This window comes from Bombina bombina, chromosome 1, assembly GCF_027579735.1.
Source record: "Bombina bombina isolate aBomBom1 chromosome 1, aBomBom1.pri, whole genome shotgun sequence".
Taxonomy (NCBI): Eukaryota; Metazoa; Chordata; class Amphibia; order Anura; family Bombinatoridae; genus Bombina; species Bombina bombina.
In genome coordinates, this window is record NC_069499.1 from 1468460028 (window position 1) to 1468476854 (window position 16827).

The window sequence follows — 16827 nt, forward strand, 5'->3', positions numbered from 1 at the left end:
CAGTATTCGAGATACTTCTTTCATAGCCAGAGGACTGTGAGTCCCTCCTTGATGATTGACATATGCCACGGTTGTGACATTGTCCGTCTGAAAACAAATGAACGACTCTCTCTTTAGAAGAGGCCACGACTGAAGAGCTCTGAAAATTGCACGGAGTTCCAAAATGTTGATTGGTAATCTCGCCTCCTGAGATTCCCAAACCCCTTGTGCTGTCAGAGACCCCCAAACAGCTCCCCAACCTGTCAGACTTGCATCTGTTGAGATTACAGTCCAGGTCGGAAGAACAAAAGAAGCCCCCTGAACTAAACAATGGTGGTCTGTCCACCACGTCAGAGTGTCGTACAATCGGTTTTAAAGATATTAATTGAAATATCTTTGTATAATCCCTGCACCACTGGTTCAACATACAGAGCTGAAGAGGTAGCATGTGAAAACGAGCAAAGGGGATCGCGTCCGATGCAGCAGTCATAAGACCTAGAATTTCCATGCATAAGGCTACCGAAGGGAATGATTGAGACTGACATTGGTTTCAGCTTGTCGAAAACCTTCAGACGTCTCTTGTCCGTCAGAGACAGAGTCATGGACACTGAATCTATCTGGAAACCTAAAAAGGTTACCCTTGTCTGAGGAATCAACGAACTCTTTGGTAAATTGATCCTCCAACCATGTTCTCGAAGAAACGATACAAGTCGATTCGTATGAGATTCTGCTAAATGTGAAGACTGAGCAAGTACCAAGATATCGTCCAAATAAGGAAATACCACAATACCCTGTTCTCTGATTACAGATAGAAGGGCACCGAGAACCTCTGTAAAAATCCTTGGAGCTGTTGCTAGGCCAAACGGCAGAGCCACAAACTGGTAATGCTTGTCTAGGAAAGAGAATCTCAGAAACTGATAGTGATCTGGATGAATGGGAATATGCAGATATGCATCTTGTAAATCTATTGTGGACATATAATGCCCTTGCTGAACAAAAGGCAGAATAGTCCTTATAGGTGCCATTTTGAATGTTGGTATCCTTGCATAACGATTCAATATTTTTAAATCCAGAACTGGCCTGAAGGAATTCTCCTTCTTTGGTACAATGAAGAGATTTGAGTAAAACCCCAGCCCCTGTTCCAGAACTAGAACTGGCATAATTACTCCAGCCAACTCTAGATCTGAAACACATTTCAGAAATGTTTGAGCCTTCACTGGATTTATTGGGACACAGGAAAGAAAAAATCTTCTTGCAGGAGGCCTTATCTTGAAGCCTATTCTGTACCCTTGTGAAACAATGTTCTGGATCCAAAGATTGTGAATCGAATTGATCCAAATTTCTTTGAAAAATCGTAATCTGCCCCCTACCAGCTGGGCTGGAATGAGGGCCGCACCTTCATGTGGACTTGGGAGCTGGCTTTGGCTTTCTAAAAGGCTTGGATTTATTCCAGACTGGAGATGGTTTCCAAACTGATACCGCTCCTGTAGGGGAAGGATCAAGCTTTTGTTCCTTATTGTGACGAAAGGAACGAAAACGATTATTAGACCTAAATTTACCTTTAGATTTTTTATCCTGTGGTAAAAAAAGTTCCTTTCCCCCCAGTAACAGTTGAAATAATAGAATCCAACTGTGAACCAAACAATTTATTACCCTGGAAAGAAAGGGAAAGCAAAGTTGACTTAGAAGACATATCAGCATTCCAAGTTTTAAGCCATAAAGCTCTTCTAGCTAAAATAGCTAAAGACATATACCTGACATCAACCCTAATGATATCAAAGATGGCATCACAAATAAAGTTATTAGCATGTTGAAGAAGATTAACAATGCTATGAGTATTATGATCTGTTACTTGTTGTGCTAAAGCTTCCAACCAGAAAGTTGAGGCTGCAGCAACATCCGCCAAAGATATAGCAGGTCTAAGAAGATTACCTGAACATAAGTAAGCTTTTCTTAGAAAGGATTCAATTTTCCTATCTAAAGGATCCTTAAAGGAAGTACTATCTGCCGTAGGAATAGTAGTACGTTTAGCAAGAGTAGAGATAGCCCCATCAACCTTAGGGATTTTGTCCCAAAACTCTAATCTGTCAGATGGACATGATATAATTGCTTAAACCGTTTAGAAGGAGTAAATGAATTACCCAAATTATTCCATTCCCTGGAAATTACTTCAGAAATAGCATCAGGGACGGGAAAAACCTCTGGAATAACTACAGGAGGTTTAAAAACCGTATTCAAACGTTTAGATTTAGTATCAAGAGGACCAGATTCCTCTATTTCTAATGCAATTAAGACTTCTTTAAGCAAAGAACGAATAAATTCCATTTTAAATAAATATGAAGATTTATCAGTATCAACCTCTGAAACAGAATCCTCTGAACCAGAGGAATCATTATCAGAATCAGAACGATGATGTTCATTTAAAAATTCATCTGAAAAATGAGAAGTTTTAAAAGACCTTTTACGTTTACTAGAAGGAGGAATAACAGACATAGCCTTCTTAATAGATTTAGAAACAAAATCTCTTATGTTAACAGGAACACCCTGAATATTAGATGTTGATGGAACAGCAACAGGTAATGGAACATTACTAAAGGAAATATTATCTGCATTAACAAGTTTGTCATGACATTCATTACAAACAACAGCCGGAGGAACAGATACCACAAGTTTACAACAAATACACTTAACTTTGGTAGATCCAGCATCAGGCAGCAATTTTCCAGAAGTATCTTCTGATTCAGGGTCAATCTGAGACATCTTGCAATATGTAATAGAAAAAACAACATATAAAGCAAAATTGATCAAATTCCTTAAAAGACAGTTTCAGGAATGGGAAAAAAACATAATTTATGTAAGAACTTACCTGATAAATTCATTTCTTTCATATTAACAAGAGTCCATGAGCTAGTGACGTATGGGATATACATTCCTACCAGGAGGGGCAAAGTTTCCCAAACCTTAAAATGCCTATAAATACACCCCTCACCACACCCACAAATCAGTTTAACGAATAGCCAAGAAGTGGGGTGATAAGAAAAAAAGTGCGAAGCATATAAAATAAGGAATTGGAATAATTGTGCTTTATACAAAAAAATCATAACCACCACAAAAAAGGGTGGGCCTCATGGACTCTTGTTAATATGAAAGAAATGAATTTATCAGGTAAGTTCTTACATAAATTATGTTTTCTTTCATGTAATTAACAAGAGTCCATGAGCTAGTGACGTATGGGATAATGACTACCCAAGATGTGGATCTTTCCACACAAGAGTCACTAGAGAGGGAGGGATAAAATAAAGACAGCCAATTCCTGCTGAAAATAATCCACACCCAAAAGTTTAACAAAAAACATAAGCAGAAGATTCAAACTGAAACCGCTGCCTGAAGAACTTTTCTACCAAAAACTGCTTCAGAAGAAGAAAATACATCAAAATGGTAGAATTTAGTAAAAGTATGCAAAGAGGACCAAGTTGCTGCTTTGCAGATCTGGTCAACCGAAGCTTCATTCCTAAACGCCCAGGAAGTAGATACTGACCTAGTAGAATGAGCTGTAATTCTCTGAGGCGGAATTTTACCCGACTCAACATAGGCAAGATGAATTAAAGATTTCAACCAAGATGCCAAAGAAATGGCAGAAGCTTTCTGGCCTTTCCTAGAACCGGAAAAGATAACAAATAGACTAGAAGTCTTACGGAAAGATTTCGTAGCTTCAACATAATATTTCAAAGCTCTAACAACATCCAAAGAATGCAATGATTTCTCCTTAGAATTCTTAGGATTAGGACATAATGAAGGAACCATAATTTCTCTACTAATGTTGTTGGAATTCACAACTTTAGGTAAAAATTCAAAAGAAGTTCGCAACACCGCCTTATCCTGATGAAAAATCAGAAAAGGAGACTCACACGAAAGAGCAGATAATTCAGAAACTCTTCTAGCAGAAGAGATGGCCAAAAGGAACAAAACTTTCCAAGAAAGTAATTTAATGTCCAATGAATGCATAGGTTCAAACGGAGGAGCTTGAAGAGCTCCCAGAACCAAATTCAAACTCCAAGGAGGAGAAATTGACTTAATGACAGGTTTTATACGAACCAAAGCTTGTACAAAACAATGAATATCAGGAAGAATAGCAATCTTTCTGTGAAAAAGAACAGAAAGAGCGGAGATTTGTCCTTTCAAAGAACTTGCGGACAAACCCTTATCTAAACCATCCTGAAGAAACTGTAAAATTCTCGGTATTCTAAAAGAATGCCAAGAAAAATGATGAGAAAGACACCAAGAAATATAAGTCTTCCAGACTCTATAATATATCTCTCGAGATACAGATTTACGAGCCTGTAACATAGTATTAATCACGGAGTCAGAGAAACCTCTATGACCAAGAATCAAGCGTTCAATCTCCATACCTTTAAATTTAAGGATTTCAGATCCGGATGGAAAAAAGGACCTTGTGACAGAAGGTCTGGTCTTAACGGAAGAGTCCATGGTTGGCAAGATGCCATCCGGACAAGATCCGCATACCAAAACCTGTGAGGCCATGCCGGAGCTATTAGCAGAACAAACGAGCATTCCCTCAGAATCTTGGAGATTACTCTTGGAAGAAGAACTAGAGGCGGAAAGATATAGGCAGGATGATACTTCCAAGGAAGTGATAATGCATCCACTGCCTCCGCCTGAGGATCCCGGGATCTGGACAGATACCTGGGAAGTTTCTTGTTTAGATGAGAGGCCATCAGATCTATCTCTGGGAGCCCCCACATTTGAACAATCTGAAGAAATACCTCTGGGTGAAGAGACCATTCGCCCGGATGCAACGTTTGGCGACTGAGATAATCCGCTTCCCAATTGTCTACACCTGGGATATGAACCGCAGAGATTAGACAGGAGCTGGATTCCGCCCAAACCAAAATTCGAGATACTTCTTTCATAGCCAGAGGACTGTGAGTCCCTCCTTGATGATTGATGTATGCCACAGTTGTGACATTGTCTGTCTGAAAACAAATGAACGATTCTCTCTTCAGAAGAGGCCAAAACTGAAGAGCTCTGAAAACTGCACGGAGTTCCAAGATATTGATCGGTAATCTCACCTCCTGAGATTCCCAAACTCCTTGTGCCGTCAGAGATCCCCACACAGCTCCCCAACCTGTGAGACTTGCATCTGTTGAAATTACAGTCCAGGTCGGAAGAACAAAAGAAGCCCCCTGAATTAAACGAAGGTGATCTGTCCACCACGTTAGAGAGTGCCGAACAATCGGTTTTAAAGATATTAATTGATTTATCTTCGTGTAATCCCTGCACCATTGATTCAGCATACAGAGCTGAAGAGGTCGCATGTGAAAACGAGCAAAGGGGATCGCGTCCGATGCAGCAGTCATAAGACCTAGAATTTCCATGCATAAGGCTACCGAAGGGAATGATTGAGACTGAAGGTTTCGACAGGCTGTAATCAATTTTAGACGTCTCTTGTCTGTTAAAGACAGAGTCATGGACACTGAATCTATCTGGAAACCCAGAAAGGTTACCCTTGTTTGAGGAATCAAAGAACTTTTTGGTAAATTGATCCTCCAACCATGATCTTGAAGAAACAACACAAGTTGATTCGTATGAGACTCTGCTAAATGTAAAGACTGAGCAAGTACCAAGATATCGTCCAAATAAGGAAATACCACAATACCCTGTTCTCTGATTACAGACAGAAGGGCACCGAGAATCTTTGTGAAAATTCTTGGAGCTGTAGCAAGGCCAAACGGTAGAGCCACAAATTGGTAATGCTTGTCTAGAAAAGAGAATCTCAGGAACTGATAATGATCTGGATGAATCGGAATATGCAGATATGCATCCTGTAAATCTATTGTGGACATATAATTCCCTTGCTGAACAAAAGGCAATATAGTCCTTACAGTTACCATCTTGAACGTTGGTATCCTTACATAACGATTCAATAATTTTAGATCCAGAACTGGTCTGAAGGAATTCTCCTTCTTTGGTACAATGAAGAGATTTGAATAAAACCCCATCCCCTGTTCCGGAACTGGAGCTGGCATAATTACTCCAGCCAACTCTAGATCTGAAACACAATTCAGAAATGCTTGAGCTTTCACTGGATTTACTGGGACATGGGAAAGAAAAAATCTCTTTGCAGGAGGTCTCATCTTGAAACCAATTCTGTACCCTTCTGAAACAATGTTCTGAATCCAAAGATTGTGAACAGAATTGATCCAAATTTCTTTGAAAAAACGTAACCTGCCCCCTACCAGCTGAACTGGAATGAGGGCCGTACCTTCATGTGAACTTAGAAGCAGGCTTTGCCTTTCTAGCAGGCTTGGATTTATTCCAGACTGGAGATGGTTTCCAAACTGAAACTGCTCCTGAGGACGAAGGATCAGGCTTTTGTTCTTTGTTGAAACGAAAGGAACGAAAACGATTGTTAGCCCTGTTTTTACCTTTAGACTTTTTATCCTGTGGTAAAAAAGTTCCTTTCCCACCAGTAACAGTTGAAATAATAGAATCCAACTGAGAACCAAATAATTTGTTTCCCTGGAAAGAAATGGAAAGTAGAGTTGATTTAGAAGCCATATCAGCATTCCAGGTCTTAAGCCATAAAGCTCTTCTGGCTAAGATAGCCAGAGACATAAATCTAACATCAACTCTAATAATATCAAAAATGGCATCACAGATGAAATTATTAGCATGCTGGAGAAGAATAATAATATCATGAGAATCACGATTTGTTACTTGTTGCGCTAGAGTTTCCAACCAAAAAGTTGAAGCTGCAGCAACATCAGCCAAAGATATAGCAGGTCTAAGAAGATTACCTGAACATAGATAAGCTTTTCTTAGAAAAGATTCAATTTTTCTATCTAAAGGATCCTTAAACGAGGTACCATCTGACGTAGGAATGGTAGTACGTTTAGCAAGGGTAGAAATAGCCCCATCAACTTTAGGGATTTTGTCCCAAAATTCTAACCTGTCAGGCGGAACAGGATATAATTGCTTAAAACGTTTAGAAGGAGTAAATGAATTACCCAATTTATCCCATTCCTTAGCAATTACTGCAGAAATAGCATTAGGAACAGGAAAGACTTCTGGAATAACCGCAGGAGCTTTAAAAACCTTATCCAAACGTATAGAATTAGTATCAAGAGGACTAGAATCCTCTATTTCTAAAGCAATTAGTACTTCTTTAAGTAAAGAGCGAATAAATTCCATCTTAAATAAATATGAAGATTTATCAGCATCAATCTCTGAAATAGAATCCTCTGAACCAGAAGAGTCCAAAGAATCAGAATGATGGTGTTCATTTAAAAATTCATCTGTAGAGAGAGAAGATTTAAAAGACTTTTTACGTTTACTAGAAGGAGAAATAACAGACAAAGCCTTCTTTATGGATTCAGAAACAAAATCTCTTATGTTATCAGGAACATTCTGCACCTTAGATGTTGAGGGAACTGCAACAGGCAATGGTACATCACTAAAGGAAATATTATCTGCTTTAACAAGTTTGTCATGACAATTATTACAAACAACAGCTGGAGGAATAGCTACCAAAAGTTTACAGCAGATACACTTAGCTTTGGTAGATCCAGCAGGCAGTGGTTTTCCTGTAGTATCTTCTGGCTCAGATGCAACGTGAGACATCTTGCAATATGTAAGAGAAAAAACAACATATAAAGCAAAATAGATCAAATTCCTTATAAGACAGTTTCAGGAATGGGAAAAAAAATGCCAAACATCAAGCTTCTAGCAACCAGAAGCAAATGAAAAAAAGAGACTGAAATAATGTGGAGACAAAAGCGACGCCCATATTTTTTGGCGCCAAATAAGACGCCCACATTATTTGGCGCCTAAATGCTTTTGGCGCCAAAAATGACGCCACATCCGGAACGCCGACATTTTTGGCGCAAAATAACGTCAAAAATGACGCAACTTCCGGCGACACGTATGACGCCGGAAACGGAAAAGAATTTTTGCGCCAAAAAAGTCCGCGCCAAGAATGACGCAATAAAATGAAGCATTTTCAGCCCCCGCGAGCCTAACAGCCCACAGGGAAAAAAGTCAAATTTTTGAGGTAAGAAAAAATATGATAATTTAAAGCATAATCCCAAATATGAAACTGACTGTCTGGAAATAAGGAAAGTTGAACATTCTGAGTCAAGGCAAATAAATGTTTGAATACATATATTTAGAACTTTATAAATAAAGTGCCCAACCATAGCTTAGAGTGTCACAGAAAATAAGACTTACTTACCCCAGGACACTCATCTACATGTTTGTAGAAAGCCAAACCAGTACTGAAACGAGAATCAGTAGAGGAAATGGTAAATATAAGAGTATATCGTCGATCTGAAAAGGGAGGTAAGAGATGAATCTCTACGACCGATAACAGAGAACCTTATGAAATAGACCCCGTAGAAGGAGATCACTGCATTCAATAGGCAATACTCTCTTCACATCCCTCTGACATTCACTGCACGCTGAGAGGAAAACCGGGCTCCAACTTGCTGCGGAGCGCATATCAACGTAGAATCTAGCACAAACTTACTTCACCACCTCCCTTGGAGGCAAAGTTTGTAAAACTGATTTGTGGGTGTGGTGAGGGGTGTATTTATAGGCATTTTAAGGTTTGGGAAACTTTGCCCCTCCTGGTAGGAATGTATATCCCATACGTCACTAGCTCATGGACTCTTGTTAATTACATGAAAGAAATGCCAACAAGCTTCTAGCAACCAGAAGCAAATAAACAATGAGACTTAAATAATGTGGAGACAATAATGACGCCCATATTTTTTAGCACCAAAAAAAGACGCCCACATTATTTGGCGCCTAAATGCTTTAAGCGCCAAAAATGACGCCACATCCGGTAACGCCGACATCTTTGGTGAAAAAACGTCAAAAAAATTACGCAACTTCCGGCGACGAGTATGAAGCCGGAAATGACAAAGAAAATTTTTGCGCCAAAAGTCTGCGCCAAGAATGACGCAATAAAATGAAGCATTTTCAGCCCCCGCGAGCCTAACAGCCCACAGGAGAAAAAGTCAAATTTAAAAGGTAAGAAAAATTGATTATTCAAATGCATTATCCCAAATAATGAAACTGACTGTCTGAAATAAGGAATGTTGAACATCCTGAATCAAGGCAAATAAATGTTTAAACACATATATTTAGAACTTTATATAAAAGTGCCCAACCATAGCTTAGAGTGTCACAAAAATAAGACTTACTTACCCCAGGACACTCATCTACATGTAGTAGAAAGCCAAACTAGTACTGAAACGAGAATCAATAGAGGTAATGGTATATATAAGAGTATATCGTCGATCTGAAAAGGGAGGTAAGAGATGAATCTCTACGACCGATATCAGAGAACCTATGAAATAGACCCCGTAGAAAGAGATCATTGAATTCAAATAGGCAATACTCTCTTCACATCCCTCTAACATTCACTGCACACTGAGAGAAAAACCGGGCTCCAGCCTGCTGCGAAGCGCATATCAACGAAGAATCTAGCACAAACTTACTTCACCACCTCCATGGGAGGCAAAGTTTGTAAAAACTGATTTGTGGGTGTGGTGAGGGGTGTATTTATAGGCATTTTGAGGTTTGGGAAACTTTGCCCCTCCTGGTAGGAATGTATATCCCATACGTCACTAGCTCATGGACTCTTGCTAATTACATGAAAGAAATGGAAGGTATTATATTCAGAAAAAGTAGGAGTACCATCCTATTTTGATGGAAGACCAAATAAAGGTAAAATTACACAATAAGAACTACTGTGGTCTCTAGGTATATACTTCCCATAATACAGGGAGTCACTGGCACATTTAACTCCGGCACTGCCGCCCTGGTTTAGAGCCCCCAGCGGCACCTAAAATTTAGCCTCTTTACCAATGATGCAACAAGGAGGGGGTAGCGGCAGTTGATGTCACGTGAAATAATGGCTTCAGCTGTCAGTAGCATAGCAGGCAGATTATGGGCTTAGGTGGCTATATGATATAAGGATTGCCAAAAGTTGATGGCTCCAAAGATTTTTAAGAAATTTGTTGAGTCCTGCCATAATTAATTTAATGGAAAACAGATCACAGAAGCTTTTAAGGAATAGATACATCTTTCTTGAATGTAGTAAGAACCTAAATTTAGGTCAAATGAAAGTTCAAACTTGAATTTTCAAAGTACTAGAACTATCAGGTAAAACCTAAGAATGATTTATGAATCTATAGATACATCATAACTGTATATAAGCAGCAAAAACTATTTGCAGGTTTAAATAAGCATACAACTTTACATATACTCTGAACTTTATATCATCTTAAGGATGAGTCTGATCAGATGGCACACTTCAGAGACTGGAACGTCTTAACACACAAAATATTACTCGAGCTTTGAATACTACATAATCGCCCAACAGGTAACCTGTCCAACCTAACCCTGTCAATTCTAACATTACTCACAAATATATATATATTATTTCCCTTAACCTCTCTTAAACTCTTCACTGTCACCCTCCACCTCTACTCAAAATCCATACCCCCAAATTTACATCTTATTTTCCCAATCCCCCCCCTCATTTCATCCCTCCTTTTCTCATTAAGAGAACACTTTATGTTAAGGGATTCAAAGGTTCACAAATTTCACATTCATCTTTTTAATGTTTTAAGCTATTTGAAGAAGACCTGAAACAACAACATCGAAAGAGGGACCAATCCAATATATTGGAGCCCACAATAAACAGACTCAGAACATACCAATCATCTGGCTCTAGGTTCTCAGATAGCCCTTTTGGGACCTTATTCAGAAACACACTGTAGCTATTGAAGGCCTATTGAGCACTCAATTACTATGTTTAAATTGTTGTTCTTCTGTATCACTGCAGTTTTGTACAAATAATTTTGTTTCAATAAACCTTTTTTTTGAAAACCAAAAATAAAATAAAAAATGGCACAGTAAATATTCCTAATGAAATGTAAAAAAACATGGATATTCCAAAACTTAAATTCCCATGCTGAATATTTTATACAGTATTAGTATATCATTGTTAAATTATATGGGTGTGGAGCAGCTTAATTTCTACATTTCCTAATTTTTAACATCTAATTAGGAACTAAAACTCCAGCATATACTGTAAGAAATTCAACTATGTAGCTTTTAAAGGGACATTCCAGTCAAAATTTATATGCACATAGATGAATTACATCATTGTATAGAAACATATTTGCAATATACATAAATTGGCAAAAATGCTTCTAGTGAAAGATATCATTGTTTTAGTGTTAACATTTTTATCTGCATGTGCAGCATAGCTAGATTCTCTCAGTAAACCATCTTTTTAAATACTGCAGTTGCTCAGAGCACCAGTGGGGCTTGTATCATGTCAGCAATTAACAAATTGAGTAATTACCAGATGGTACAAGCACCTTAGGTTCTCTGGGCAAATGCTGTGATTAAAATGCTGGTGCACGGTGCATACTAATACACATTTGAAATAGCTAAAGCTTTTATAAGAAGCATTTTAGCCAATACATGTAAATTACAAAAAATGCTTCTATTCAAAACTTTAATGCATCCATGTGGATTACAATTTTGGCTAGAATGTCCCTTTAAGTGTGAGGGTGCTTAGTGTGTGTAGTGACAATGAGGGATCTGTGTGTGTGCAGTGACAGAGAGGGTTTAGTCTCACTACCCTGACTCAGACCCCAGCCTCATAGTACTAGAGAGTCTGGGAAGTGTTAAGAGCTCTGCCTTGGCATCAGCTATAAGGCATAGGAAGTGACACTAGGGTGGATGTCTTGTGTATTAATGCTACAGTGAGGCTACTATGCTAAGCATTATGGCTTAATTACAATGTGAATACAGAGCTACAGGGAATTTAAATTTAGGGTAATAGGTAGAGCTGTGACACATTTTAATCTATAGTTAAAGATATAGCCCCCACTATATATAATCCTAAGCATTATATACCACTGAAAATATGTTTCATGCTGTCTGGTCCCCTTTAAGGGCCAGTCATTAATGTTGATCTATATGGACACAAGACAATCACAAAATAATAATCTATGTTAATTTGCACTCTCAAGTAGCAGCAGTTTATACTCCCTTATTCTGCTAACTCCAGTTATAAAACAGCGTACTGTTAGATGCAGATAAGAGTTCAGTATACAATATGTGAAGTCTTAAAAGCTCAGTGTAGGAAAGGTCAGCAAAGAGGATATAAATGATTGTCCCATGTGGACACCTTGGACAGAGGTTATCTGAACTTGTCTAGGTGACTCGATTAATTCCTGCCCACACTCTCTTCATTACAATACCAGGAAACAGCTGCTGACCAAAGATGAAAAACTGGGCCTAAAAAAGAGTTAGAAGATAAGTCAGGAACTGTACTGCTTGACTGCTCTTGGGGCATTAAGAGTCCATTATACCTATATTTAGCCCAACTGTTCTAATGTTGCAAAGAGTTCAAAGGGTAAACAGGTTTATGAAAAGTTAAGATTCTATCTAGAGATACAGGTAATGCAATATGCACCAAATAGATAATGTTCATGACGACAAAGAAAAAACTTAAAGGGGCAGTATACACAAATTTTCATTTAACTGCATGTAATACTTTAAAGAATAATATGCACAGATACTGATATAAAAATCCAGTATAAAACCTTTTAAAACTTGCGTAGAAGCTCTTAGCTTAGCACTGTTGATGAGACTAGCCTAGGACACCCACTAAAAGGGGCTGATAGCAGAACCTCCCCCCACACACACACGGCATATGAAAAAAACATTATACAAACAGAAGCAGTCTGAAGTATGTATACCTCAATAAAAATCTAAAACTTTGGGGCTTGGTTAGGAGTCTGAAAATCAGCACAATGTTATAAGCAAAACTATACATTTTTACAAAAACACACCCAGATAGGCTATATAAATGGACCATCTGCAAAGAAAAATCTAGTGTATAATGTCCCTTTAAAGAGAAACTAAAGTTTCATGATTCAAATAGAGCATGCAATTTTCAACAACCTTCCAATTTACTATTTCTATGTAGGCTCTGGAGCAGCAATGCACTACTTGCAGCTAGCTTCTATTTGCCTCGTCATTGGCTCGCTGATGTGCTCAGCTAGCAGTAGTGCATTGCTGCTCCTTCATCAAAGAATACCAAGAGAATTAAGCAAATTTGATAATAAAAGTTAATTGGAAAGTTGTTTAAAACATTGTATGTTCCATCTGAATCATGAAAAAAAAATATTGGGTTTTATGTCCCTTTAAGATTTGAATCCAGTATATTTTTTGCCACAAATCCTAGTTTATCACACACACATATTCATAGATTCTTGGCTAGCTTGATATGCCCATTAGCAGAGCATAGAGATTCATGTTTATTCATTTTATATGCAGTTTTCTGTCTGTTACTGTATTGCCTGTCGTGTATGATTGTTTTTTTCTTTAAGGACGCATTTAGTTCGACAGGATTTTAAGGAAACATTTTTTAAACAGGATTTTCATTTAAACTCACAAAACTGGTAAGCTTTTTTATTTTAAAATCTAACACCACTTACTTTGTTCAATTCCAAAAGATATGTGTTTAATCTTTCCAAAAACAGGTAAGATTGTGTTTGTATGTGTATGTGTATGTATATGTGTGTGTGTGTGTGTGTGTGTGTGTGTGTGTATGTGTGTATGTGTGTATGTATGTATGTATGTATGTATGTATATATATATATATATATATATATATATATATATATATATATATATATATATATATATATATATATATATATATACACACACACACGTATAAACATGTATAGCACATGTATGTATGGTACTATGGCTGATCAGAAGTAGACTGTAAATATAAAGATCTGCTGACGTTAGCAGCACAGTTGTCATTCATTATGGCATGCCGAGCAGTTTTATGCCACACTAGAAGCAGGTAGTAAGAGAATAAACAGGGCAGGGGAGAACAACTAGGAGGAGAGACAGGCATGAAGTAGCTAGACCTTGGACATTTGTAGAAAAGCATGGCAGAACTTTCGTTCATATGAAGAAAGGCCTTACAGACTTCACAGAATCTGTTAAGGAAATAAAGAAGGGTGACAATTTCACTCTGTAACAAGGACTGGATGCCAAATAGTTAGTGGATCGATAAAGTATCTTCCAAAGAAATACAAGCTACATCTGGAAGATCTTCCTACTCCCTCACATTCCTGGAGTCAAATCCCTTTCAGAGCTGATTAAATATTTCTTGGTGACCTTGTATGTTCTACTGAGCTAAACAGAGACAGAGTGGTTAATCCCACACACAGACATGCTGGCAGAAGAGTCAGTGTGCAGTAATGACCACTAGAGGGTGCTAGTTCACTGGAATAACAGCCCCTAAGTAAAATGAAAAAAAAAGTAGACTAATTAAAAGCGATTTATATAACTGTCAATACACATGTCTTTTTCATAAGTGGTTCAGCAAAACTAAAACCATTGTTATGCTTCACTCATCAAATACAAGTGAATATTATTTGAAAAGGACTATACTGAACTGCTTGAATCTGAGTGTTGACATTAGAGGATACAACACCTGATATTTTGGGAAGGTCCAGGTCTAGTTTTCCTTCATTCAGCTTCTCTCTCTCCACTGGTGCATTCTTGCCTTGCACTGGGGCATCTTCTTTCACTATGACGGTGGTGTACGTACTGATGATCAGTATCACAAGGCCTACTCCAAGGATAAACTATGCAGAGAAACAAAAAGAAAAAAGGAAATTCATGACAATTAAAAAAAAAAAAAAAAAAAAGGCGGATTTAAAGGGACATGATACAAATAAATGTTGAAGCACTTGAAAGTGATGCAGCATAGCAGTAAAAAGCAGACTAGAAAATATCACCTGCACATCTCTATGTAAAAAAGGAAGATATTTTATCCAAAATTTCTTCAGAAATCACATCCCATTGTAAAGGGACTTTAATCAGCCAATCAGGATGCTAGTCCGAGGACTTTCAAGGGAATGTGCATCTGGCATGTGCAGTCACAGTCATGTTATTTCCCTACTCAGTTTAAGGAAGTTTACTATGATGAGTAAAGCATGACCTCAGCACTGCTGATGCCGATTGGCCGTTGTGGTTTTTTTTTCAACTGCAACTTGACAGTAGCTGAAGGATAACTGTTCACACAGCACTTAGTTTTGTGTGCTGAAGAAATTTTGAGGTAAAATATATTAATTTTTTACCTAGATATCTTCAGATGTATTTTCTTGTCAGCTTTTTACAGTTATGCTGCATCATTTTCAAGTGATTTAGCATATGAGTATTATGTCCATTTAATACATTTGTTCTGGTTTCAAGATAGTAATTTCAGGTTTAACTCTTTGTTTCCCAGAAACACATTTTGTTTTACCCTAGAACAGGTTCTCAGTTCTCGAGGACAATCTTATAAGGATTTTCCTTCTTTGGCTGTTTAGTCACTTATATCAGTGAGATTGTCTCACCTCTGCGAAGGTTGAGAAATCCTTTAAATTTTCCCCGTTAGTTGTACGTGTGAACCATGCTAAGATATCATGCCCAAGAAGGCTGATCTGTAAAGTATTTTTGAAAAATATCCCATTTGCAAATAAACAGCCACTAATTTCAAATGAACTCTGGTATTAGCATTCCTCTGTCTGATAACATAGGGGTTGCCCTGTGTCTTCACTTGAGATGATCTCACTTTTTTTCTCTGGGGAGTGCTTTCCTCCTATGATTTATTTACAAGCATTACAGTCGTGTTATTCTGCAATATAACTGCTTCCTCTTCAGGCAGGAAACCATGTGTTTGGGCCCTAGAGTATACAAACCAGGAAGCACCAGTTACTCCTGCTTCCTCTCTGACCCACACATCCTGGAGACACAAAGATGATATATCCCATTTTGCACCAAGTATCATATAGATGCATCTGAACCTCACCTACAGCATTTCTAAGACCGTGCCGGTGGTCCAAGAGCATCTATCACTGAAGCAGGGGTTAAGCACATAGTTAAAAAGGAAGACGTAGTTAAATAAAATGGTCTGATACATTAGATCAGTTTCTTATTTCAGTCCCTTTTACATCCACTTACAAGACAGGGCATTGCTGCAGTCTAGTAACCAAGGGGTTACATGGAAAAAAACACAACAATTCCAGCAAAGCAGTTTACTCAGTTAGCAAGGTAAATGTCTGAGAGTTATTCATGTACTGTCTAGTTAATCTTTTTTGATGAGCAGGGAAGAGAACAGTGGTTCTGAGCCTCTAGTGTCATAGTATTAAAAGCTATAGTTCGACCTAGATTTAAGAATGTACTTTAATGTTTTCCCTTTGCCCTCGTTTATCTTGCCTGTACTCATCTAGTGAAGGGAAATTCAGGCCACTGCAATACAAAGACTCGCAGCTACTTCATAAGTGGCACCAAAAAGGAGTCCCATATTACCCACTTCTTAACCAGGACAGAACATGGACCACTTTTCAAGATAAAGCAATCAGCACTTTATCCCAAAAGGGAATATATATATAAAAAAAAGAAAGAATGAGTTTGATACAGAGCACTCAAAATTATCGGCAACAGACACACAAGCAAACACTGTATTCTAAAGAACTAAATACAGAAAACCTCTAATATGGTTTTGAAACAATTAACCTCTTCAAATACAAATTAAGAACATTTTCCCCAAATCTAAATAGTATCAACAAACCGGATTTTACCTGCCCTTGAAAATAAAAGCAAAAAATAACTTGCTTTAAAATAGGGTCTTTGATATGTAAACCATCAAATGAGCAAATCCTTGTAGAACAGCAGAAAACAAACAAACTGCAGAATATCAGTCAGTGGCTTCCCACTCAAATTCAACAG

At 37.9% G+C, this 16827-nt stretch overlaps 1 protein-coding gene across 2 annotated transcripts in view; it reads right to left on the reverse strand.

Moving 5' to 3' along the window:
- SLC38A10 (solute carrier family 38 member 10) overlaps positions 1 to 16827 on the reverse strand; it is a 244458-nt gene that overhangs the window by 124388 nt on the left and 103243 nt on the right. For both annotated transcript variants that reach the window (XM_053706757.1, XM_053706748.1), the window contains exon 11: positions 14546 to 14699. In XM_053706757.1, coding sequence (XP_053562732.1) covers positions 14546 to 14699 — 154 coding nt within the window. The remainder of the gene's footprint in view (positions 1 to 14545; positions 14700 to 16827) is intronic.